Below are 24455 nucleotides of genomic sequence, written 5' to 3'. Positions count from 1 at the left end.
CGAGTCACATTTGATTCCGTACATTGTACCAACGAGTCCAATGGGATTTATGCGCACACACCACTTCAGTCTCATTCCAAAGTGTGTCTAGGTTACGTGGTTTACGTTTGTACACCTCGTCTTTTACTGTGGTCCATAAAAAGAAATCGAGCAGTATGAGGTCTATAGAACGAGGAAAAACTCAGTTTTTCCCCTGCGTCCTATCCACTGGCCTGGCTCGTACATACCTATGATAGTGCGACAGGGCGCCATACTGTTGGTAATATAACTTGTCATTACTGTATAATGCATTAATGGCAGGGAATATGGAATCAAGATGTATTTTTCAAAGCGGGAAGGCCCAGGGAATCCCCTTGCAGACAAATCACATGATACATTTAGACCAAGCACATTCATAAACTTTTCAACTGTAATGTGAGCATTATCTTTAGCCAGTACAAGTAATTGTGCCTATTAATAGCTTTTCAATTAGGCTTCATCCGACCAAATCACATTACACATAAATCCCGGTTCACGTGTCACCGTCGCCTGAATCCATTATAACCTTCGATCTGGATCATCTTCACTTAGACATTGCACCAGCCTTGAGATCGACACACTAGACATGCCTCTGTTCAGGATACGTAACATACTAACAACACTTACGTTACTCTCACGTGCCCCTTGTCTTGAAGATTTTTGAGTTGAAGACTGAAACAGTTCCAAGACCGCAGCCGAGGATTCACCACTTGTAGCTGTACGAAGTCCCGCTGATTGCCCTTTATGCTATCATACATTGTTCCATGAACTTCGATTTCATGGCGTAGACGTATAATTCTTAACCTCGAAAGTGGTTCTGTACCACACTGACTTCTCCACTGCCTTTGAAATGCAGCAACATTCTCGAACTTCCAATGCCACGTAATCACTTGCTTCTGCGCTTCAAAGCTAATTGCTACCACCTGTTGGTGAGATATAAAATTACTTTCTCCCAGAAACAGAACCTTGTAGAACGGCAAATAAAATTTCTACAACAGTTCAAAGTGTGTATACATTTTTTCACGCATCCTATAGATAAGCAGAAATGCAGATATTTTAGTTACAAGTGGATTCACAGCAGAAATAGTATTTTTAATGACAGTAATCTGAATTAGAATATCCTGTACTTTGTATTTTTCACTGCTTGGCAATTTAAGCTGTGTAGTCATTTTCAAGCGTGTTAAACTCGTACCACATGTCACGTCGTTAAATACAGACATAAAACGATCATTAGTTGTTTAGTAAACAGAATAAAAATTAAAATATTAGATAATAAAATGGAAGAGAACTTACATGCTATAGCTCATGAAGCGGGCATATTAGGGTTGCATTTAAAACTTATGTTGGTCACATATTGTTAAAAACGCTGATAGGTGAACTGACATGGTAAAAAACCCAAGTATAATTAAAAAGTAGTCGGCATACAAACATCAAATAATAAAATACTTTAATACATTTCCGGACTTATAAACAACATGGCAACAAGTGTGTCTTGAATAACGTACCACTTGCACATTTAGTATCATACTGGACCATGTCTGCACCTCGTGGTTAACTGATCAAAGACAAAACTGAGCGACAAGATATAATCAATGTTTCCGACAAATTTCGGTTCTTTTCATTTGATCCTACGTGTCGTACAAATTTCGATTTTATTCACTTGAGTTCAATATCAGATTACCAGCCTCATAAAGACTATGTTTCAATTGGAACAGTTCACCATCGACTTGGGGATCTTCGAGCCGACTGACGCTCTTGTCAGGAAAGTGACGGAAATCACTGATCTACCAGTCTTCTACTACGTGTTTGACTACCATGGAGAACATGTGAATACAACGGAGTGGGGTAAGTACTAATAAGTGCTTACTAACTACTAACTTATTCCCCATAGGCAGTTATAGTGGAGTGTGTGGAACTCAGTCCAGACTTTTCCGTAAGACAGAATCGTTCTGCATATATGCTGTGCTCCAGGGTATAGTTCTTGGTTGATATATACAGGTTGAATATAATTTAAAGTTAAACTTTCAAACCACTATAGAAATAACACCATTACAACGGAATATTATAGAAAAAAGGGGTAAAGGTACGCCAGAAGAAAAATAGTTAGAAAATGTAGCAATAGATGGCGCTGTAAGAATCATAATTTAATAGTGGTCGACTACAAATGAGAAATGAATCATACAACAATGTCTAAGGTGCACGTTTGACGTTAAACAAACTGTAGTATTCAGTGCGCTCAAGTGTACAGGTGTGATACCGTTTGTTACATAAACTCATCCACCTTGGCAAGGTTATGTCACATCGGACAGGAAAAATCCGTTTTTAACTGTCCTTAGGCCAAAAACCGCATAAAAACCATCAATCACATCGGTTTTTAATTGTTCTGAGGCCAAAACCTGCAAAAAAGCATGAATCACATCGTTTTTTAATTGTCCTGAGGCCAAAAACCCGCATAAAAAGCATCAATCAAATCGGATTATTTATCTTCGTGTGGCTAGCGCAAAACATGTTCAGTATACTGTCCACCGTTTCCTGCAACAAGTTGAAATCGAGAAACAGCATGTTCCACAACTGATCGAAGTGTTTCCACGGTCACATTCAGTGTGTTGCGCAATGCGTGCCTTCAATGCAGCTAAGTTTTCAATCTGAACACTGAACACAACATCTTTCAGATATCCCCACACCCAGAAGTTACACGGATTAAGATCAGGTGATCGGGACGGCCAGGCTGTAGGGAAATGGCGGGTGATAATTCTAACATTTTCGAAATGGCGCTTCAGCAGCTGCTTAACTAGATTTACAATTTGCGGAGGTGTGCCATCTTGCATAAAAATGATCCCATCCACACATCCACGCTGTTGGAGAGCTGGAATGACGTGGTTTCACAAAAGACACTCATAGCGTTTAGCAGTGACGGTACAGGTAACCGGACAGGAAGCACCTGTCTCTACAAAAAAATATGGCCCTGTGATAATTTGTGCCCTAAACCCGCGCTACACCGTGACCTTTTCAGGATTTGCGTGTGGATTTTCCGTTGCCCATATTCGACAATTCTGTGTATTGAGATATCCTGTCACATGGAAGTGGGCTTCGTCTATCCACAAAATCTTCCGCGGCCAGTCATTGTCCACATCCATGCGAGCAAGAAATTCTGAAGCAAAGGTCTCTCTTGCTAACAGGTCAACAGGAAGCAACTCATGCACATGGGTAGTTTTGAATGGATAGCACAGAAGGATGTTGCGTAGGATTTTACGCACCATGCTGACAGATATGTCCAATGTTCGGGCAATTCTCCGTGCACTACACGTCTGCACACCACCACTCGTCTCCTCCTGCATTGCTGTGGCCATTGCTTCCACTGACGTCGAATCGATTCGTTTCCTCCCTCTACCAGGTTGCACACCAAAAGAATCCATCTTTTCCATTTTCCGAATCATTTCCTCCAGGCCCACAGCAGTCATCGACCAACGCCTTTTTTCAAACCCTTCAGAGTCTGCAACTTATGCAGAGCGACGTGTGCGCAGTCATCATTCTTGTAACACAGCTTTACAAACAGAGCGCGATCCTGCATTGAGACAGTCATGGTGAACGTCGCACACGCGAAAGGAGGAAAAGCCGTGTACCCAGCGTGTTTATATCAACTTCAATGGGTCGTGCGCATAACAGGTGTTTTCATTTACATATTCTGACGCAAACAGCGCCATCTATTGATCAATTTCACATTTTTTTCTTCTGCCATACGTTTTCCCCGTTCTCCCACAATATTCCGTTGCAATTTGACGTCATTCTGACCAGTGATGTTATTTCTACAGCGTTTTGAAATTTTAACTTTAATTATAATCACCCTGTATAATAGTTTGTGGAAACTGAAATACAAGAAAGGGAAGGACTAAGCTTTTAATGTTCCGATGATTTTTCGGAGAATGGGGACAGAAAAAACTTTGGACTGATAAAATATGGAGAAGGAAACTGGCAGTGTAATTTTCAAGAGAACCATTTCGTTACATGCCATAAGTGGTTTTTGGAACCCATGGAAGACTTTAATCTGGATGGTCGGTCAGGGATCTGAGGCCAGCTCCTCTCATATGCGAATGCCTTAGCCACTGATCCACCTCGTTCAGTTCCAGAAATTTCCAAAAAGGATACATGTGACTGAAATGAGCCACGAACTATAGATTATGTACATGGTAATACACAAATGATTAGTTAAAAAATAAAATCAATGTTCTCTTTAGGCTATACGCTTTCGTAAATAATTATAACTTACTGACCAATTTCTAACTTAGAGGCTATTTTTAAATGACGTCAAGAACCAACCAAATTCATAACCTATCACAATCTTGGATGCAGGGTATAACGTGCGACTCCATCCCATAGTGGTATGAAGCTCATACAGTCCGCAGTGGCAGCCAAGAATGTGGCTTGCAAGCCTTGCCATGGCAAGAGATCATGGTGTTCAGCCTGGCTACACATTTCCCCCAATGCCACGGCATGCTGTCTGAGCGAAAGGAGGAAGAAGATGGGGAAACTGCGAACGCACCGCATTTAAATGGGCAATTCAGTCGCGTTGCATATGACTAGGTTTTATGTTTGACATTTCTCAACAAGATAGATCACAAACAAATAAATTGTCATATTATCTAATTACTAGCTTCGAGCCCACCGCTAAGTTTGCGGAGACTGTGTGGTCAGCATAGATTTTTTTCTTTCATAGAATTTGTATTTTGTGGAGCGAATTTCTCATGTGTAAATCTACACACTATAAAAGAGTTAGTGACCCTTTACATGGCTGCCAGTCTTTGTATGATGAAATTGTTCCAAAGAGTCTAATTTCGTTTGATATGGCGAGTTAGAAAAGCAAACAGACTAACTGGTTCTATAATTATTAGCTCCTGTCCTACACCCAGTAATGCATTCTCTCATCTCGAATGATATTCCTCTGCACGGAATCGCATTTAAAAGTGGTATATATTCAGTCATCAGTAACGACTCGTTTTCACCGTAACAGCAACAAAAATAATTTTATGAACATATATTAGCTTTACTGAAAAATTAATGTATCTGTGTATCTATGTTTTAATATAACGAAATATTTACATAAAAAGTTTCATCCCCCCTTTTACTACCGAAGGGACTAATTAAAAAAACACTGAAACACGTGTTTTTTATTTCTAAATACAACTTTTCGTAGTTCCAGCTTCAAAATTGACTTGATAGCGACATATTTTTAAAAAATTTGATCTTCTGTTTCACCCCTTAAGGTGAATTTCAAAAAATCGGTTCTTAAACGATGCCTACAGTATAAGGTCAAAACCCTCTCCAAATTTCAAGTCTCTGTCCTAGGCATTTTTGGCTAGGCGATGATGAGTCAGCCAGTATATACGAGTGCTATCCACAAAGTATATTACGTTTTGGAATCAAAAATAAATAAAGTATTGGAAATACTACTTTTGTACATAGTTGTCATTTAAATTCAGGCACTTATCGTAGCGATGGACGAGCTTGGAAATTCCTTCGTCGTAAAATTCGGCCACCTGCGCCTTCAACCACGTGGTTACTTCTTCTTGAAGCTGTGCGTCGTCATCAAAACGCTGCGTAGCCAACCACTTCTTCATTGCTGGGAATAAGTGGAAGTCGCTCGGTGCCAGGTCGGGACTGTACGACGGATGAGGAAACAACTCCCACTTAAAAGATTCGAGAACTTCACGAGTGGCATTTGCCGTGTGGTCCCGGGCGTTGTCGTGAATCAGCAAGATCTTTGAGCCCAACTTTCCCCTGCGCTTGTTTTGTATTGCTCTTCTGAGGTTGTGCAGAGTTTGGCAATACCTTTGAGAGTTTATTGTAGTGCCTCTTTCCAGGAAATCCACAAAAATCACACCTTTTCTGTCCCAAAAGACAGTCGCCATCACCTTCCTTGTCGGCATTGTCTGCATGCATTTCTTGGGTTTTTGGGGGGAATTTGTGTGCCCCCACTGCATTGGCTGCAATTTTGTCTCGCAGTTCACATGCTTAACCCATGTTTCGTCACCAGTAACGATGCGATCGAGTAATGAGTTGCCATCTTTCTCGTAAGCGTCCAAAAACGTTAACGCTGCAGCCATTCGCTGATTTTTGTGAATCTCTGTCAAGATTTTTGGTATCCATCTTGCACAAAACTTGTGGTAACCAAGCTTTTCGGTAACGATTTCGTGCAACAAACTTCGTGAAATTTGTGGAAAACTCATAGAGAGTTCTGTTACTGTGAAATTACGGTTTTTACGGACCGCGGCAACGACTTTTTCGACAAGTCGGCTGGGTCTTCCACCTCGCTCTTCGTCGTGAACGTTAGTTCGGCCATTTTTAAATTTTATGACCCATTGATGCACTGCACTTTCAGTGATTATGTTGTCCCCATACACTTCACAAAGCTTCCGATAGATTTCTATCGGTGTACAGTTTTTTGCAGTCAGAAACCTTATTACAGCACGCACTTCACACTTCGCGGCATTTACAGTTAACGCTGACATTTCAAACTGTCACAGTAACTCAACGGAGTACAGCACGAACCTCTCACTAGCACGGCAGAATGCCGACCGAGCGGCGGAATGCCATGACACCAAGATGGCCGCGCTAGCCCCGCCCCTAACGGACACAAACGAAAACGTAATGTACTTTGTGGATAGCCCTCGTGTTTGGTGCGCTGAAGACTTAATACTGGGAGCCCACGGAATTGTTACGACAAGCTTCGAGGTGTTGTAGAGCATGTCTTCAGGAGCAACTCGAGCATAGGAAACCGTGTCCAGAAACGTCATCCAACGACGCTGCAGAGCTATATGCACCAGCACCTGACACCCGGCCACCCCTTCGGCAGCAAACGTGACTTAGTACGCTGACGGGTCGTAGGAGGAACGTTGTTTGATATTCAGTGATGGTGACTGATTGCCAAAATCGCCAGTGGAGAACATGGAGCTGATGCTGCGCAGAAAGGCCTTGTCTCCCGTGAATGCAGTGCTTGGTTGCCTTGCTGGATGACAGTTATACACACGGTTTCCATCTGCAGTTTATTTTCCTCCTGGATACCTCTAAAATCTTCCATGTTTTTGGCATTCATAGAAAACAAGCGCTGTCTATGTAACAGCCAGCTCCATCCTCAAGACATCCTTTACAACCCCTCTAAATTTATTGCAACATTTCTGGAACAGCCTGTATAATTTTTACCTGGTACAGGCCATTGGCAACCGACAGACGCAGACAATTTCACACATTTTCGCACTCAGGTTACTATATAATTAGTTTCGTAATCGCAAAAAAGCTCTTTCACACACATACATTGATCGAAATATCGAAGGACTTTCGCAATCTCGGTATGAAGACATGGAAACTCAACACGAGGAAAACAATGTAGACGTGCTGAACAGTTTTGCACATAAAAGGATTTGTCCTTAAAACAGGATTACATTGCAGATTATTCGGTTACATTTATGCATGCACTGGGTCGCTTTCAGCTGAAACGGCAAACGATTTCGAAAACAGTTCGAAAACAGATGTAAAATATTGGCATTGTCCTCAAGACGTTCGGAAAACTATCCTTGTACTTGCTTCAAGGTCACAATTAATTCTTCAAACTTCGTGTTTTCTTTAACACCAGTGAGCTTAGGGAACTGGACTCAGATCGACAAAATTTTTCCTTTCTGCAATGCGATTTTCTTTTTAAATGCAATCTGATCAAATAAGAAATAAGTTATTTCCTTCCTTGCAACTGTGGGCAGTCTGCAATCCTTTACCGATGTTCTAATCTTCCTTTCCGTGGGCCTAACGGTACTTTTCTGTAATATAAAAGTCTCCACACTCTTTATTCAATCCCATCGAAAAGTGTTGCACCTGACAGTGGAGTACCGCGTGTGACTTCAACAATATAACTATTCATTTCTTTATGTGTTCCATGCCTGAAAATGTAGCACTAAGTGCTACTTGATGTGCAGAACAACAAAGCTCGCCTTTAATTTGTAATTGTCACCTAAATCTTCAGTTTCTTTCTGCGCATTACTGTGATATCGTTTCATGGGAAAATTTGCAGCAGCTGTTGATCATGTGACTGCATAATAGATTTTTGAGAATTCTCATTCCTCTTTTCTGTCGTGGCTAATAAAGGTTAAAAATTGTCTTCCAACTTAAGAATTCTGTATGATGTGAGCCCCAGCCTGTTAAACTCAGGGTTGCAAATGTCGAGGCATAAGATTAAAATGAGCCTGAATTTGTTCCTGGGGAATCTTTCCCCAAGCGAAATGGGTTCGATTCGACAAAGCATCAACAACAGTGATGGAACACAGTGGCGAGCAATTTACCAATTAACCATAACAGAAACGTGTTTGATGTGCGACGTTCCAGATGAAGGAGGAGGTAATTTTTCTAAGACGCCTAGCGTATTCCTCAAAATATGTCGTCGCGAAATGTCTTTCTGAAATACGAAACGTAAATTAGCTCTAAAATTATCCTGATGTATTTGATCTGCTTAGATTATCCTCACCACGTATGAACAGAGATCGCCTATCGCGTCTGACGTCGCCCCAGGTTATAATCGAGCGATTTGTCTGAGTTGTCGTTAAACAATGGAGGGTGCCAGACTGCCATCACTTTGCTATCGTCTAATTCGTATACGGCCACGAATTCACGATAGTTTGTAGTGGTACTTAACCAGAAATAGTAGAATCTGAACACTTTATACGGTATAACACCCACGTATAGTTTGGAACCACTCTTTTCTGCCCGCCGATTACACACATTCGTTACTGTTGTAGCAGGCATGCACTACATGAATCAGCATGATATTTATTCATTATATATTTATTTACATATTCTGCCAATATATGGGCCATTGGACCCTCTTTTACACCAAACCACGTGTTCTACATAGTTTACATTATGGTCATTGCGACAGACATATTATATATTTCATATTGGGTTCAATGCTGTAGCTATAGTAATATAAAGTGCAATTGATATTAAGTAGAATAAGAGGTAGGTTTGGACAGGGGACACATTCTGCAAACGATGTGAGAGAATGGGAGGGGGAGGCAGGACATGGGGCAACGGAAGAACTGATGACAGGGGTGAAGACTGACAGAACCGCAAAGGGAAAGAAGCATAGCTGGAAGAAGATGGGAATATGTGCTTCATGTTTGGCACATTCGCGATATTTGATGTCTTTTGAGAAAAAGTTATGAGACTGATACAAGGGTCTGAAATGATCTGTGTGCGGCACTTGCTCCATAGAAGGGCAGCAGCGACATAGAAGGAATTTACGAATGTTTTTCCTTTATGGCTGGACACAGCTATAGTTTTAGATGAGTGAGATCTTGTTTTCCGATTTCGATCAGATGAGAAGTAGTTGATATCTGATGCGAGGCACTGGGATATACGTACACTATGGAACTGATGAAGTAGAGATAGTGTTTGACAGTCTCGTAACTTGTCTGGCTGCAGTCATCCAAAATGGGCGTATGAAGCACTGACATATTCAGGCAGGTGTTGTAAAAGTAAAGGAAACGAGCATACATGACTAGTTCTAACGGTCTAGAGCGGGCGTGGGCAACTTTTGGTGACCCGCGGGCCTGAATCACATTCATACGCGTGCGGGCCGCCACTCACTTGATGTGGCAGCAGCGCTCCTAGCGCATGAAGTCAGAACTACAGCGTCCGTACGATGATGTTATCGAGTAATGCATCGATGTGATGGCACCATTTTCACGAAGCGCCAAGAAATTATGCCTCAAAAAACTCATTTTTGAAAGTGCATTCGTTTTTTGTGTCCACCTCATCTCCAGATGTTTACATTTATTTATGTGCTGTGAACGTTGCGTCCTTATGACGTTTTAGAATTACTGTCTTAAAACTTCAATTGCAGAATTTTGTAAAAAGCAACCAGTAGCAGCTAATTCACTATAAATTACCTTCAGTTTCATTAGTAGCAGTGTTGTAATACGTCCACAACAGACAGAATTATTTACTGATTTAATACAAGACAGGATAGGAAAAAGAAGTACGACAGTGAGACACGTAATTCCCGGGGGCAAGGAATTAGGTGTAACTTCGCAATTTTTGGCTGCAAGGAAGTCAGTCAAATGTTTGAAATTTGGTGTGTAAAGATCCAGAAACACTATTAACAAGGATTTTTTAAATATTTGTCCAAATATACTTTTGGTGACTAATCGCGTAGGCATAGGTTCTTTCTGCTCATACTGGAAACGTGTTTCTCTCTATTGCTCAAATCCAGCGACAGCGAAGTGGCATACACGGAGTAAGCACAATGTTCACCGGTCTGTGACATGAGCTGCAAACCCGAAGCGAGCAGTGTGTCGTCGTAAATATATAAAGATACGTCCTGGACGGAGTACAATTCGAGTATCTGGCTCTCACTCGCACAGATTTCTACGCGGGCCGAACTGCAACAAATCGCAGGCTGGATCCAGCACGCTGGTTGCGGGATGCCCACTTGCAGTCTAGAGTTTCCAATAGTCGTGTTGTGCTGTCTTATAGTCAGAACAAATGATACACAAGTTTACGTTTCACATATTTTGTAGGGCACAGAGGCAGGTAGAAGTCTTCCTCCGGCTGGCGATAGGAATTTCTGCCCACATGAGGCGCTCACACGAAATTATATGCAAGTTCCTAATCGTTTTCCAATAAAGTTTTTGGATACCGTCGAGAACAGGCAGCCGCTGTTCTCGGAATTAATTAGGTTTTGTTCTGCCCTTGTATGCCTTGATACGTTTCGGTCATTCAGTCTGTAATTCACATGTCCTCAGTATCGTTACCTTATATGATCTCCTACTCATTGTGAGTTTCAGTTGCAAAGAAAGAATTTTGTGTGACATATAATTCAGTGAGTAGGAAATTCCAAACCTGTCAGGAGCAAGAAAATGATCGATGTATGCTTTCCTATCTTAGCTCCATTGTTATCCTTGCAATGTGAGCCTTTGTGTTGAAATCTCATCCTATCGTCGTCGTCACATGTGATGTTCTCTCAACATTTGTAGTAGTAGTAGTAGTAGCTTTATTCATCTGTAGATATCTTGTTACAATGATGTAGAACATGTCAAAGTATTTACAAGTTTAGACCATTTTAAAATAAGCTAATTCATATACAGATACATTTACAGACTTCTAGTTAGAGACAATCATTAGATTTCCTTCTAGAATACAACATTTTTTTTACAAATATCTTGTTAAACAATGTAATGCCACACTGTTCACTCATATCTCACTATCAGACACTGCACACACTATACACACATTTTTTCATAACAGTTGACTTGCTACACACACACACACAAACACACACTGGGGAACTCTGGGCCATTTTCTGTAACACAACTTCCCATTTGCTATCCTGAAAAACTTACTCAGCATCCCTCTATAATGAGTGAGATGTTGAGCTGAGAAAGAGGTGTTAGTGTTGTGCTACACATAACTTGGGGGAGGGTGTTATGTAGTATGTTGGGTGTTTTATAATAATAATTATTATTTATTTGTATAACTGTTTCTTACCAAACCCCTACATTGTTTTATCTAAGTAATCCTTCAATGTATATAATGTATTGTAACAGGAATCTTTTAAGCTACCTATTTAAATAAGTGTATTTTTGCAATTTATTTAACCTCTTTTGGTAAGTTATTGTACGGTTTTATTCCTTGGTAGAAAATGCTGTTTTGAGTTTTATGTTTATTTTTTCTTGGTAAATGTTAGTTGAGTCTAGCTCTTGTTCCACGGTCACGGACAGAGCTGTTTGTACAGTAGTTACCAATGCTATTTTTGATGTGTATAGCTGACTGGTAAATGTATTCACATGTTGCAGTTAAAAACCCCAGTGTTTTGAACAGATCTTTACAATGAGCTCGACTACTATTTTTGGTTATTATTCTAATGGCTCTTTCCTGAAGCTTAAAAATTGTGTTCATATTTTGCGTATTTGTTCCCCAAAACAGAAAGCCATAGTTAAGAACTGAGTGTACATATAAGTAGTATATAACTAAAAGACACTGCATGTTACACACTGATGATAGGATTCTAAGGGTATAGCATGCCAATGACATTCTGTTTGCAAGTACCTTTGTGTGTTCACACCACTTCAACTGAGAATCAATATTCATTCCTAGAAATTTTGCATTTGTGACACAGTCTATAGAGGTGCCATCTATATTTAATTTAAAATTGTCATTTTTCCTCTTCAAACTGAAATTCATGCGATTAGTTTTTCTATGTTCAATGTCACTATATTGCTTATTGACCAATCATAAACTTCATTGAGAGTTTCATTTGCTTTCTCTGTGAGGAATTCTCTTGTTTTCTCTGTGACTGTAATATTGCTGTCATCAGTGAAGAGAATTTTTTCACCATGAGTAACACTACTGGCAAAGTCATTGATGTACATGAGGAATAGTATTGGTCCTAATATGCTACCTTGCGAAACGCCTTTATTAATGTATTTTGGTTCTTATAAGTGTTTTACTGAATGTTTAGATACTATTTGAAGTATGTTTTATCTCTACTCTTTGTACCCTATCTGCTAGGTATGATCGAAACCAGTCATTAGCTACCCTTCTTAGTCCTAATGCTTCTAATTTATTTAATAGAATCTTGTGGTCAACTGTATCAAAGGCCACAGAAAGATCAAAAAAATATGCCTGTGACACATTCATCTTTATCAAGAGCATCAAGTACAACTTTTGTAAATTCTATTATGGCTGACTGTATTTTTGTCACTTCAGAAACCAAACTGTGATTCAGTTAAAAGACTGTATTTATTCAGGTACTTCATTAATCTGTCTTTCATAATTACTTGACAGCAGGGAAATGGGCTGGTAATTTGCTATGTCTTCTGCATTACCTTTCTTAAGCAAAGGTACAACCCTTGCCTGTTTTAACTGCTCTGGAAATGTCCTTGATTTGAAGGGTTCATTTATTATATTTGTTAAAGGGCCCTGTATAATCTCTATGCATTGTTTTAGTACACACCAATGTGTGGTACTTCATCTAAGCATACTGACTTTTTATTTTTTAGTTTTTGAGCAGTTTTGTTGACTTCATTCTCTGTGGTTGGAAGTAACATCATTGTATTTAGTGCAACATTATTTACAGGTGTTATATTTGTTTTGAGGAATTTTTGCTGTAACTTCTCTGCAATACTTGAAAAATGCTCATTTACATGGTTTGCCAAGTATTTTGGATCATTATTACATTATCCCCCTCCCTTAGCAGTATGTTATTCTGCATTTCTTTGCCTCTCTCCATTTCCTTTTTTATAACATTCCAGACTGCTTTGCTTTTATTCTCTGCATTATATATTATTTTGTCATGAAATGACTTTTTTTGCAGCAATCAGCACCTTCCTATATAGTATCTGTGATAGAAATTTAAGAATTCTGAATCATTGTGACTCTTTTTTATGGACCTGAAGCATTTAAGTGTTTGGGAGGACTTCTTAATACCTGCTGTTATCCATCTGTTTTGTGTGAAATTGATACAGACATGTATACTTTTGGAAATGCCTTTTCAAAGTTCAATTTATATTATATGGAGAATTTAGAGAATTTCTTATTCACATTGGGTTCCCTGTACATGTCATCACAGCTTTGTTTTGCTAGTTTTTTTTAAAAATCTTTTATTTTGATTTCTGATAGATGTCATTTGTAGGCTTTTAGTTTATGGAATGATTCAATGCCTGATTTTACTGTTGTTATTTGACATATATGGTCTGATAGTTCAAGGTCTTTTACAGCTACATCACATTTTTCCCTGTCCATATTTGTAGCCACATGGTCAGTTCCTGATGAAATCATTTTAGTAACCCTTGTTGCACTATTGACCAATAGGGACATGCCAAAACTTTGAAGGATATTTATGAGGGTACTGCTGGATTCATTTATGATGTTAGTGTTGATGTTCATGTCCCCACACAGAATTATGCTGACCTTTGCACTTGAGATTTTATCTAGAACTTCTGATAATTTATTGAAAAAAGGGTCCACACTACCACTGCTAGATCACACAAACACAAAATGATTAATTTCTTGGTGATATCAAGCCCTGTTAATTCAATAGCTGATATTTCAAAGTGTTTGTCTTCACTTACTTTGCTGAGGTCATGTCTTAATTTGAACTATGTTCCTTTTCTGATATAAATGCGTGATCCTCCGCCCCTTGAAGCAGTTCTGCAGTAAGAGTTTGCCATTTCATTCAATGATAATACTGCATGTTGGATTTCTGTGCCTCTACACCAGTCCTCAGTAATACAAACTACTGTGCAGTTCAAAGATTGAAGCTCAACTTCTAATAATTGTATCTTATCAATGGTTTGTTTTTCTTTATGACATGTGGTAAATGTGATATTTGAAGTGTTAAAATCTGTCGTTTGAGTAGTTGTTTCAGTATTTTTTAAACTGCTGGAGATACTCTTTAGACAGGAGAAGCTGTTGTCAGGATTTATCCTAAAAAAGACCAATTTCTCCTGCCCATAACAACAGGTCCACCCTCTATACATTCATGAATCAGCTGTGCCAGTTTTCCCTTCCCAGTCCTGTTTAGGTGTAGGCCATGCCTAGTGAACACTATCTGTTGATAGTCCCAACAGCCACCAGAGAAAAATGAGCAAAGTTGGCTGCCTTCCGAGTCATCCCTAACTCCATATTGATTCCCCTCACAGACCCATCAAGGTGTGATCGATCATGACACCGGAACAGCTCAACAAAGCGTACATCGATGCCATCAGTCAGGGAAGCTATCTTCTCGAGGTCACCACCTATGTCATATGTCCTATCCCTACCCAAACTGTTCCCCCCCCCCCCCACCCACTATCTCTACATGGTCCTCTTTTGTGAAGTCCTTACATAAGGACCCTAAGTCCTCTATCACATGACTTAGCGCTGCATTTGGCTTGAATATACTGATGGCCTGGTACATCGACCCTAAACTTTCCTGTAACTGAGGGCCTACACCGCGCCCATGGCTACTACCTCGCAGCAGCATCTTCTTCTTCCTAACGTTTTGTATATTCCTAGGCTTCTTGGCCTCGGTTGAAGTGTGCCACACATTTCTTGCTCCTCGTTCTAACTGAGGCTCTTCTCCACTTAACTCTGGCAGTGGTAGATTCCTGTTTTTGGCGTTGATGATAAATATATAGGCTCACATTCTCTTTCTTCCTATCCTCCTACCACCTGCTAGTTCCCAACCACCCTCCTCCCCCCTGTCCCTTGATACTTATCAGTTCCTTCCTTGCTTCCTCCAACTGTGCCTAAAGGGCACAGATTTTCCTTTCCTGTTCCCAGCTCAACAAAGTGTACATTGATTCCATCAGTCAGGAAAGCTATCTTCTTAAGGTTACCACCTATGTCATATGTGCTATCCCTATCCAAATTGTTTCCCGTCCCACCCACTATCTCTACATGGTCCTCTTTTGTGAAGTCCCCACATAAATTCCCTAAGTCCTCTATCGCATGAGTTAGCCCTGTCCCTACTGCATGCTCTGCAGTTCCAGTGGAGAGCCTCTTCTGTTTCTCAACATTCTCCTCACTGCATGCCCCCCTCGCCCCAGTGAAAATTTTTCCTACAAGATTGGCAGCAAATCCCTCTACTCACTACCTTATAAGAGCTCCCACATTTCTCACTCATGGTCAGTTTCAAAAGAAAGATTAAGTTTAAAGAATGTTTTAAATTTGTCAAGGGCGCGAGATTAGCTGTATGTATACAAAAAACGACACACAGGACTTACGTGCGGTTGTTGCTGTTTTTGTACTGATATAGAGTTACAATGACAGAAGAATGAATTAGTAATTACTTTGCTTTTAGAGAATTTACCTTATCAAGCGTGTTTGGTTAGGTTTTCAAACGTTTGTAACTCAGAAAATTTAGGCCTAGATCGTGTCTGTCTAACAAGTAAACAATACGAAATGTGTTAGTTAAATACGTTTAGTTACACTTTTATTGCGACAATAGACACTGATGAAACTAGTAGCTGTCTTTCTTAAACGAATTTCGTAATATCAAGAAAACTTGAATAAAATTTTTTGTGTCTATGTCACACAAAATTTCGGGTTGTGGCGCAATTGTTGGGATTTCATATAACACGAAGTTTTCTCAAGAATAAGCACTGCTGGGACGCTAATATTCAGTTGTGTGACAAGAATGGACACCACAACAAATATACGAAACAAAGAAAATTTAAATCTGACACTACTTCTTCTTAAAGAAGTTCTTTTAGCGGACGAAGAAAATACCTGTGATCTCACTCGGCGGCCATCTTGTCTATGAACATGACGCAAGCCACTGCAGTTCAGTCTCTTTCCTTGTCTGTAATGCCACTCTCGTTTAGAGATATTGTTTTATACTTAACTACATGATTACTGACTTACGATCCCCTATGTAACAGAGTGTAAGTCTAGCTTTCGTATAAAACCGTTCAGAGTATAAGCTGTTGTAATAAAACGTCAGGAGATTCTTGCAATCTGTTCGTTCTTGCTGTTTGTTGTGCTGCCCTCGAAATTCAAACACTGTATGTAGATGTCTGGCAGCGTTAACATCTTTATAGTGATGTTCAACAGTGTCACTCGCGTCAGGTCTGTAAGAGGGTTACGAATACAGAAACAAATACAGCTACCAGTCTACAATGGCGACATGGTTGGTTGATTGATTTGGGGGAAAGGACCAAACAATGAGATCATCGGTCCCATTGGACAAGGGAAGAATGGGGAAGGAAGTCGGTCGTGCGCTTTCAAAAGAACCATCCTGACATTTATCTGAAGCGATTTAGGAAAATCGCGAAAAACCTAAATCAAGATGGCCGGACGCGGGATTGAGCCATCATCCTCCTGAATGCGAGTCCAGTTTGCTAACTACTGCGCCACAAAAATCCCGACATGGTTATCATACAAGAGCAAACTCGACGATCCCCAAAGTGAAATAAATACACTGAGTAGTCATGCATATTTGTGCTCACTGACTGTCTAGTATGAACGCTCACGGAAACACTGAGTCATTCTTGTTCAAAAGCTTGCACGAGATGTAGTTCATTTAGACTGTAAATGCGTATATAGGATGCATGACTTGAGAGATTTTATAATTGTGAGTGGTCTGCTCACGATGGTGCTTCTGTTTGAACTGAAAAGCCATCGAATTGTAACTCACCTATGCTGTGAAACCTTCGTTATTTCAGAAATTCTGATATCAGTTTCCTCTTAAACATCGAGTGAGCCTGTCACCAGTTTTACTTCTAGGTGTATGTTCATTAAATTGACAGAAAATATCAATTCTCAATCTTTTTTCATTTATTGGGACTCATGGACAATACATTCCCAAATTTTCAGTGATGAAATCGCACCCAAAGTGCCTGATAAATAATTAAATGTGTGACATGACCTCCCTGTAACGCCCACTTTTTGAAGCAACACTTCACTACTACCTTGGTGACTAACGGTTCCATAGATTACTTTCAAGGAAACATGAATGGGATACATCTGCAAGGCTGTGACATATACTCTTTGATTTTACAGATAATCTGTGACTCTGTTCCATAGCTCAGAAACAATATGAAATCAGCTGCTTTGTTTATGAAGAAGCAATTCTTTTTTTTTCTGTGTGCTACTAAAGGAGAATTCAGTTTTTTTCATGGTCACAAAGAGTATATAGAAAACTAGCTAATCTGAAGTATGAGCTACATATCTCCACATGATGTCAACAGATGAACATTTTATTTCATCATATGTATCACATTAGTTGGTGTAAATACCTATGCTTTCAAAGGGATACCAACCCCTACTTTCACAAGAAGAGGCTTCCAAATTGAATCATAGATGTTGTCAAGCCAACTTACAGATTTCTGGTCGATTCTGAACTTAAAAAAAATTGTCATAGCTAAACCCAGAATCCAAATGAATCTCTAAATTAAAAAAAATGGCTCTGAGCACTATGGGACTTAACATCTGAGGTCATCAGTCCCCTAGAACTTAGAACTACTTAAACCTAACTAACCTAAACACATCACACACACTCATGCCTGAGGCAGGAAACGAACCTGCGACCATAGCAGTCACGCGGTTCTGGACTGAAGCACCTAGAAACGCACAGCCACTGCGGCCGACCTCTAAATTCACTTAAAATTGAAACGATTTCCTGAAATCATACCTTTTCATCTGCTACAAGTGTCAGAATTGCAACTTATGATCCAGTTCTTGTATTTAGTGGTGGGAACGTAGGGAAGATGTAGGTACTAGAGAGAATGGGCTTTATGCTCATAAATTTCATCCAAGACATCTTGAAAAAAATAAATTATAATGCCTCTCTGCAGCAGAAAAGCCAGTTGAATATCTGCAAAGGAAACAGGGTAGAAAAAAGAAACCAGAAGAGAAGCTTTGACGTGGAAAAGGACAAAGGGCACAACTCTGGGGCATTCTGAAGATGTGACATAAGAAAATATATTAGGTTGAACTTTAAATTGCATTTCTTAAAAATTATGTTTTATTAAGTTATGTCACTTTTTCTCAGAATCTATGAAGGGTAGAATTACAAAATTTTATACATTGGTTTCTGTAAACCCAATAAATGTCAGACTTTGCAAATATGAGTGTAGGCTAAGGTATGGAGCAAAGTGTCTGGAATTTTGCATTAATTTTATATTGTACTTACAGAATTATAATTAGGAAATTATTAAAATTCTTCTATTCGATACATTCAAGAAACCATATGACAGAAGCTTACTATATGCAAAGAGATTAAACAGAGAAAATTTTGTAGAAATCTCTTGAATAGTTTCTCAGAGAAAGGTACATGTATTGCTTTTTCGAAATTTTTTTTTTAATTCGATAAAAATATATATAAAGCTTGGTACAAAATTTCTTTGATGGAACTTCAAAGTTGTGGATTTGGTGCATCTTTTAAATAGTGTGGGTTTTTCATTAATCTCATCCCTCAAATAAACAGCTTATTTAATGCCTGAACATGTATGACTTATCTTTGCAGATTCATCACAGACATTAGACCTAGCCTCACATGCTTATCTTGGATGACAATCTTATCTGGCTTTGATCTATGTTAGCCCTCTAGAAAGTTGTTTTTTCCCTGAAATTACCTAGGTTGGGGTTGTATTCTTCTTGCAACCGGACTATTGTGCAGCTGTTCAAACTAAGAGACATAAACAGAAAATTAGTTTTTGACGTTCCGTAGAGGTCGAGGTCGAAGTCCAAGTCGAGATCAACGTCGAGGCCGATGTCCAGGTCGAGATCAATGTCGAGGTCGAACTCCAGATCGATATTGGGACAAAGTCATAAGATACAGAGCACAAACTCGAATTAGATAAGTTGGTATTTTCCCTTCATATCGTCTAGGCCACCTCAGAAAACTTAATTCAGGGCGCCATTAACGGAGTTTAGCACTGCTCCTTCCACACGAATACATACTCTTAAACAATGTCACTGTCAACTCACCATTTCAATGAGCATAGGTTCACCTACATTTTTCATCGCAAATAACATACACAAAAACATGAAAAATTCGACAAAGAGCACCAGAAACTCCATTATTTTCATCTCACTCACTTTTTTTAAAAGAAGTCTTAACTTTTGGTCGATGTAGATTGTGTTTTGTAGTTGTAAAATCACGTCTAAAAATGTGAGAATTTTTTATCGACGACCAAATTACTCAGTACCCCAACAAAGAGGTATAATATCAATAGTAATCGTCACTACCATTAAAGATTATGGGCATTACTAAAAAATCCTCATGTTTGACGCCAAATGCAAAACTGTACAAAATCTGCATTGGCTGAGAAATTTAGTATCAAATTTAAAATTTTCATTTTAAATTCATTTTGTAATTTGAACTTATAATGTTGTTTCAAAATCTCTGTAGCATCACAATTCAGTTTGTTGTAATGCTCTATGAACAGCAAATCTTGTTTTACATACAAAAATCTTCACACATAAAAGTATCCTTGTGTGTACCCCACAATGTGCCATAGGACCATTACTGTACACAATGTACATAATATTGCACTAGCTTTTACATGACTGTATTTTGGATGATGCTTTAATTAAACTGAAGTTCGGGGTTAAGGAATGTCGATAAGGCAGTCTGGCATGGTTGGCATGTGCTATTGATGGAACTGATGTATGTGGTTCTGGTGGAAATAGAATGCATGGGTGCCACCTGTTTCTTATAATGAATGCTATGTGCCCCGACTGGTATTTCTAGACATTGTAAATTCTTATGAAATGTTTTTCTATGAACTTGTAATGGCTCTAGTAATTTATTCACAAACCACTATGTATGAAAAAAAGGAAATATTGTTTGTTAATAGACAGGACAGCAGGCAACTCCTACAGATCGCTAAAGCAAGAGATAAGGCTACCAAGCACATAACATCAATGAGGCAGATAAAGGATGAATCAGGTGTAGTATTACACGACCTTGAGAAAATCCTGAATAGGTGGTGGGAGTACTTCGAAAGGCTATTGAATGAGGAAAATGTATGAGAGAAGTATGAGGATGGAAATATAAATGAAGGAATGACCCAAAGTATAAATAGGGAAGAAGTCGAACATGCAATGAAGAAAATCAAAAATGAGAAGGCCCTAGGGGCGGACCAAATCCCAATAGAAGCATAGAAAAGTCTGGGAGGACAGGGAACTGATATTCTCTGAGATCTAATGCAGAAGATCTGGAAAGGGGGAAGAATGCCTCGTGGCCGGAGAAGCAGTATACAGGTTCCCATATTTAAGGAGAAAGGGAATATCCAAAACTGTGGCAGTTATAGAGGGATAAAACCCATGCCCCACACAATGAAGATCTGGAAAAGGATAATTGAGAAGATGTTGCGTCTAGAAAGTGAAGTATGTGAAAAACAGTTTGGATTTATGCCAGGAAGAGGAACAACCAACACTCTATTTGCACTAAGGCAACTGATAGAGAGGCACAGAGAGGTACAAGCCAAACTGCATATGGCCTTCATTGATCTTGAGAAAGCATATGACAGAGTGCTGAAGCAAGAGATATGGAGATGTCTGAGAAGTAAATGCCTGACAGAAAAATATATCACGGTGGTAGGCGACATGTGTGAAGGTGCAATGACATAAGTCAGAAGCAGTGCAGATGCAACAAAGGCATTTCCAGTGAGAGTAGGACTACATCAAGGATCTGCTCTCAGCCCATATCCCTTTGATCTTGTCATGGATGTATTAGTCAAAGATGTGAACAAAGAGGCACCTTCGAGCATGATGTTTGCCAGTGATGTAATCTGTGAACCTAGCCAGGAGACACTTCAAGACAAACTTGAACAGTGGAGAAAAGCTCTAGAGGAAAGGAGAATGAGAATTAGCATGGTGAAAACAGAGTAAATGTGTACAAAGGATGCCAAAGATCTATATATTAACCTGCAAGGAAAACAACTGACGCTGGTCAAGAAATTTAAATACCTAGGCTCTTACATGCAAAGTGAAGGAGGACTGGAGGCCGAAATAGAGGGCAGGATAAATAGTGGATGAATGAACTGGAAGAAACTGAACAGAGTACTGTGTGATAAGAAGGTTAGCTGCAGAATGAAAGGAAAGCTTTACAAGTCTGTGGTGAGGCCTGTGATGCTGTATAGTGCAGAAACTTGGCCAATTACAAAAGACCAAGAGAAAAAGATGGCAGTGGTAGAAATGGGAATGTTGAGGTGGATGAATGGGGTGACATGAAAGGATAGACTAAGGAATGAGTACATCAGGGAAACAGTGAAAATTCGGCCCATGGGGGATAAGATCCAAGAAAGTTGTCTAAGATTGTATGGACGTGTGCAGAGAAGAGGGGAGTACTACATGGGGAGAAGAGTTGAAGACCTAGGAATCGAAGGATCAAGGAGAAGAGGAAAAATGAAACTGAGATGTAAAGACAAGATAGCAGGGGACCTATGGGAGAAAGGATGGCTCAGAGAAGAACCACTGGATAGGCATTTATGGAAGAGAAGGATGCAGCAAAGCAACACCAACCCCACATGATGTGGGGAAAGGCTGAGATAATGATAGTGATGATGATGACGATGATGATGATGATGAGATAGTTGTCCCCCATGCACCCCAGGACCACTGAGTGTACTCTTCCAATGTATTATTTTCGACCACTCAGAAAACCATTAATCCATTGTTTTGTATAGAGATACCTTTTGTAAAACATTGTTATAGTATCTTCCATGAATTGTCTAGTGGTGAAATTGTTTTACGTGATGTAACGATGGAAATGCAGTTGTTAACAAACAAATGCAGCATACACCACATATCCAGCGCCACTTAATTATTTAGTCCACTTAACTTTCAGTTTGTCCTTTGGTAGCAGCAAGCACTTTTCTCTTGATTGAGAATGTTGTCGAGATACAATGTATCTAATGAACAATTTTACATGATTCACATAACACTGGTAAGCTATAAAATCATACGCTATTCCTTACACTATGTCTCTAATCAATGGTGAAATGTGACGTATTTTCATATCTTCTGATACCGGTTTTATGTTGTATTTTATAGCCTTTGAAAATAAGACATGTAAGGTGATTTTGAAAATAATAAAAAGTGTGGTCAAGACATCAGAAAAGGTATTAAAATAAATGACATAGTGGATAATAGCAGAGCTCCGTAAGGCTGTTAGCAAATGATGCTATTGTATACAGAGAAGTTGTAATGCCTGAAAATTGTAACGAAATTTAGAGACGCCTTCAGAGGATCGACACTTGATGCTTGGATTTAGGGTTGACTCTCAACATCAATAAATAAATGTTATACAATGTGGATGAGTAGGCAGAAGGAGTCAGTACTCTGCAATTCCACGATTGCAGAGTAACCACATCTGTAAAATATATAGGAGTATGCATACGGTATGATTTAAAGTGGAATAACCACATAAAGTTAAAGCAGATAAGGCAGAAGCTAGACTAAGATTCATTGGAAGAATCCTCAGGAAGTGCACGCCATTACAAAGAAAGTAGCTTACGAAACCCTCATTCATCCGATGCTTCTATATTGCTCGTCAGTCTGGTATCCTCGCCAGGTAATATTGATTGAGAATATAGAAACAAGCCAAAGAAAAACAGCACGTTTCGTTACAGGTTCGTTTAGTAAAAGTGAAGGCGTCACTGATGTGTTCATCCAACTCCAGTTGCAGATGCTACAACAGAGGCATTGTGTATCACATTATTGTGTACTGTTAAAATTCCAACAGCATACAGTCTGAGAAGTATCGATCAATATATTGATTGGTCTCACATATATCTCACGATAAGACCGGACGATAAAATTGAGAGATACGAGCTCCCATGGACGTAAGTGTATACCAGCAATCTGTCTTCGTTCACATACACCATTCGCCACTACAACACGAAAGGGAGGAAGTGACAGTAATACACAAAGTACCCTCTGCCTCACACTGTACGGTGGCTTATGGAGTATAGATTTAATTGTTCATGTAGATGAATAACCCTTCCAGAATACCTTAAAACTGAAAAAAGTAAATAATCCCTTGTTCCAGGTGTATCCCATTCAGGTGAGTTACCATTCCTGTTCCTGAGGAAAGATACCGAATATAACTTGGATCCAGAATCTGAAGAAGATCGTATACGCAGGAATATGCTTCTGTACTGGACTAATTTCACCAAGTATGGGTATGTACACAGTATGTTCAGTATCCCTATCGCTATTTGCTAAATTTTAGATAATCCTGTAGACAGGTACAACAGACATTGGTTACTGGCTTATGAAGTCCAAGAAAAAAGCCAAACATTTGATCTGTGCTCAGAAAAAAATCCACTATATAACAGTTATGATCATTATAAACACATGTATACGTTTTCTCACAGGAATCCCACTCCCGAGGCGGACCCTGTAATATGGGAATCCTATAACAATGAAACCCGCAGCTACATGCTGATGCAGGACAACTTTACTGTCGCCCATAACAAGGATGGAGAGCGGATGGATTTCTGGAATGAGAATGTGCCATTGCAGCCTTATGCTGACGACCTCTGAGAGGGAAATGCAACATGTATTCATGTCTAATCACTGTAAATCGCCAGATAAATAATATTCACAGGATACGACACAAATAAATTACCATTTCTTTCAATTAAAAATGTGAAACAGTGATTTTATGATTTTACTAGACGTTTTTATAATAATGTCTGAAAACTGCGCTTATATATTTCTGAGAATAGGCAGTAAATCGTCTTTGTGACTATATTGTTTCGAGAGGGAGAAAAGGAACAAAAATCTCTTCACTACTATATGTTGATCTATGGATGTCGATGGCATTGGGTTGCGGGTGGGGACTGAGGGAAGTCGATAATTTGGAATCAATTACCGTTTTCTTAGTGTGGCCTTACCGTTTTCTTAGTGTGACCTTACCGTTTCCTTTAATGTATGAATATGTATGGAATGTGAAATGCTAT

At 39.4% G+C, this 24455-nt stretch overlaps 1 protein-coding gene across 1 annotated transcript in view; it reads left to right on the top strand.

Annotated features, from left to right (window-relative positions):
• LOC124606808 (para-nitrobenzyl esterase-like) overlaps positions 1-24147 on the top strand; it is a 58484-nt gene extending 34337 nt beyond the window's left edge. Inside the window, exons 8-10 of the mRNA XM_047138875.1 lie at positions 1734-1863; positions 23540-23672; positions 23868-24147. Of these exons, the coding sequence (XP_046994831.1) occupies positions 1734-1863; positions 23540-23672; positions 23868-24036 (432 nt within the window). The 3' untranslated portion in view covers positions 24037-24147. The remainder of the gene's footprint in view (positions 1-1733; positions 1864-23539; positions 23673-23867) is intronic.
• Positions 24148-24455: the final 308 nt, after the last annotated feature.

The sequence above is a fragment of the Schistocerca americana genome, chromosome 3 (genome assembly GCF_021461395.2).
Source record: "Schistocerca americana isolate TAMUIC-IGC-003095 chromosome 3, iqSchAmer2.1, whole genome shotgun sequence".
Taxonomy (NCBI): domain Eukaryota; kingdom Metazoa; phylum Arthropoda; class Insecta; order Orthoptera; family Acrididae; genus Schistocerca; species Schistocerca americana.
Note: the sequence above shows the minus strand (reverse complement) of the source record. Positions and strands in the feature narration are given on the sequence as shown.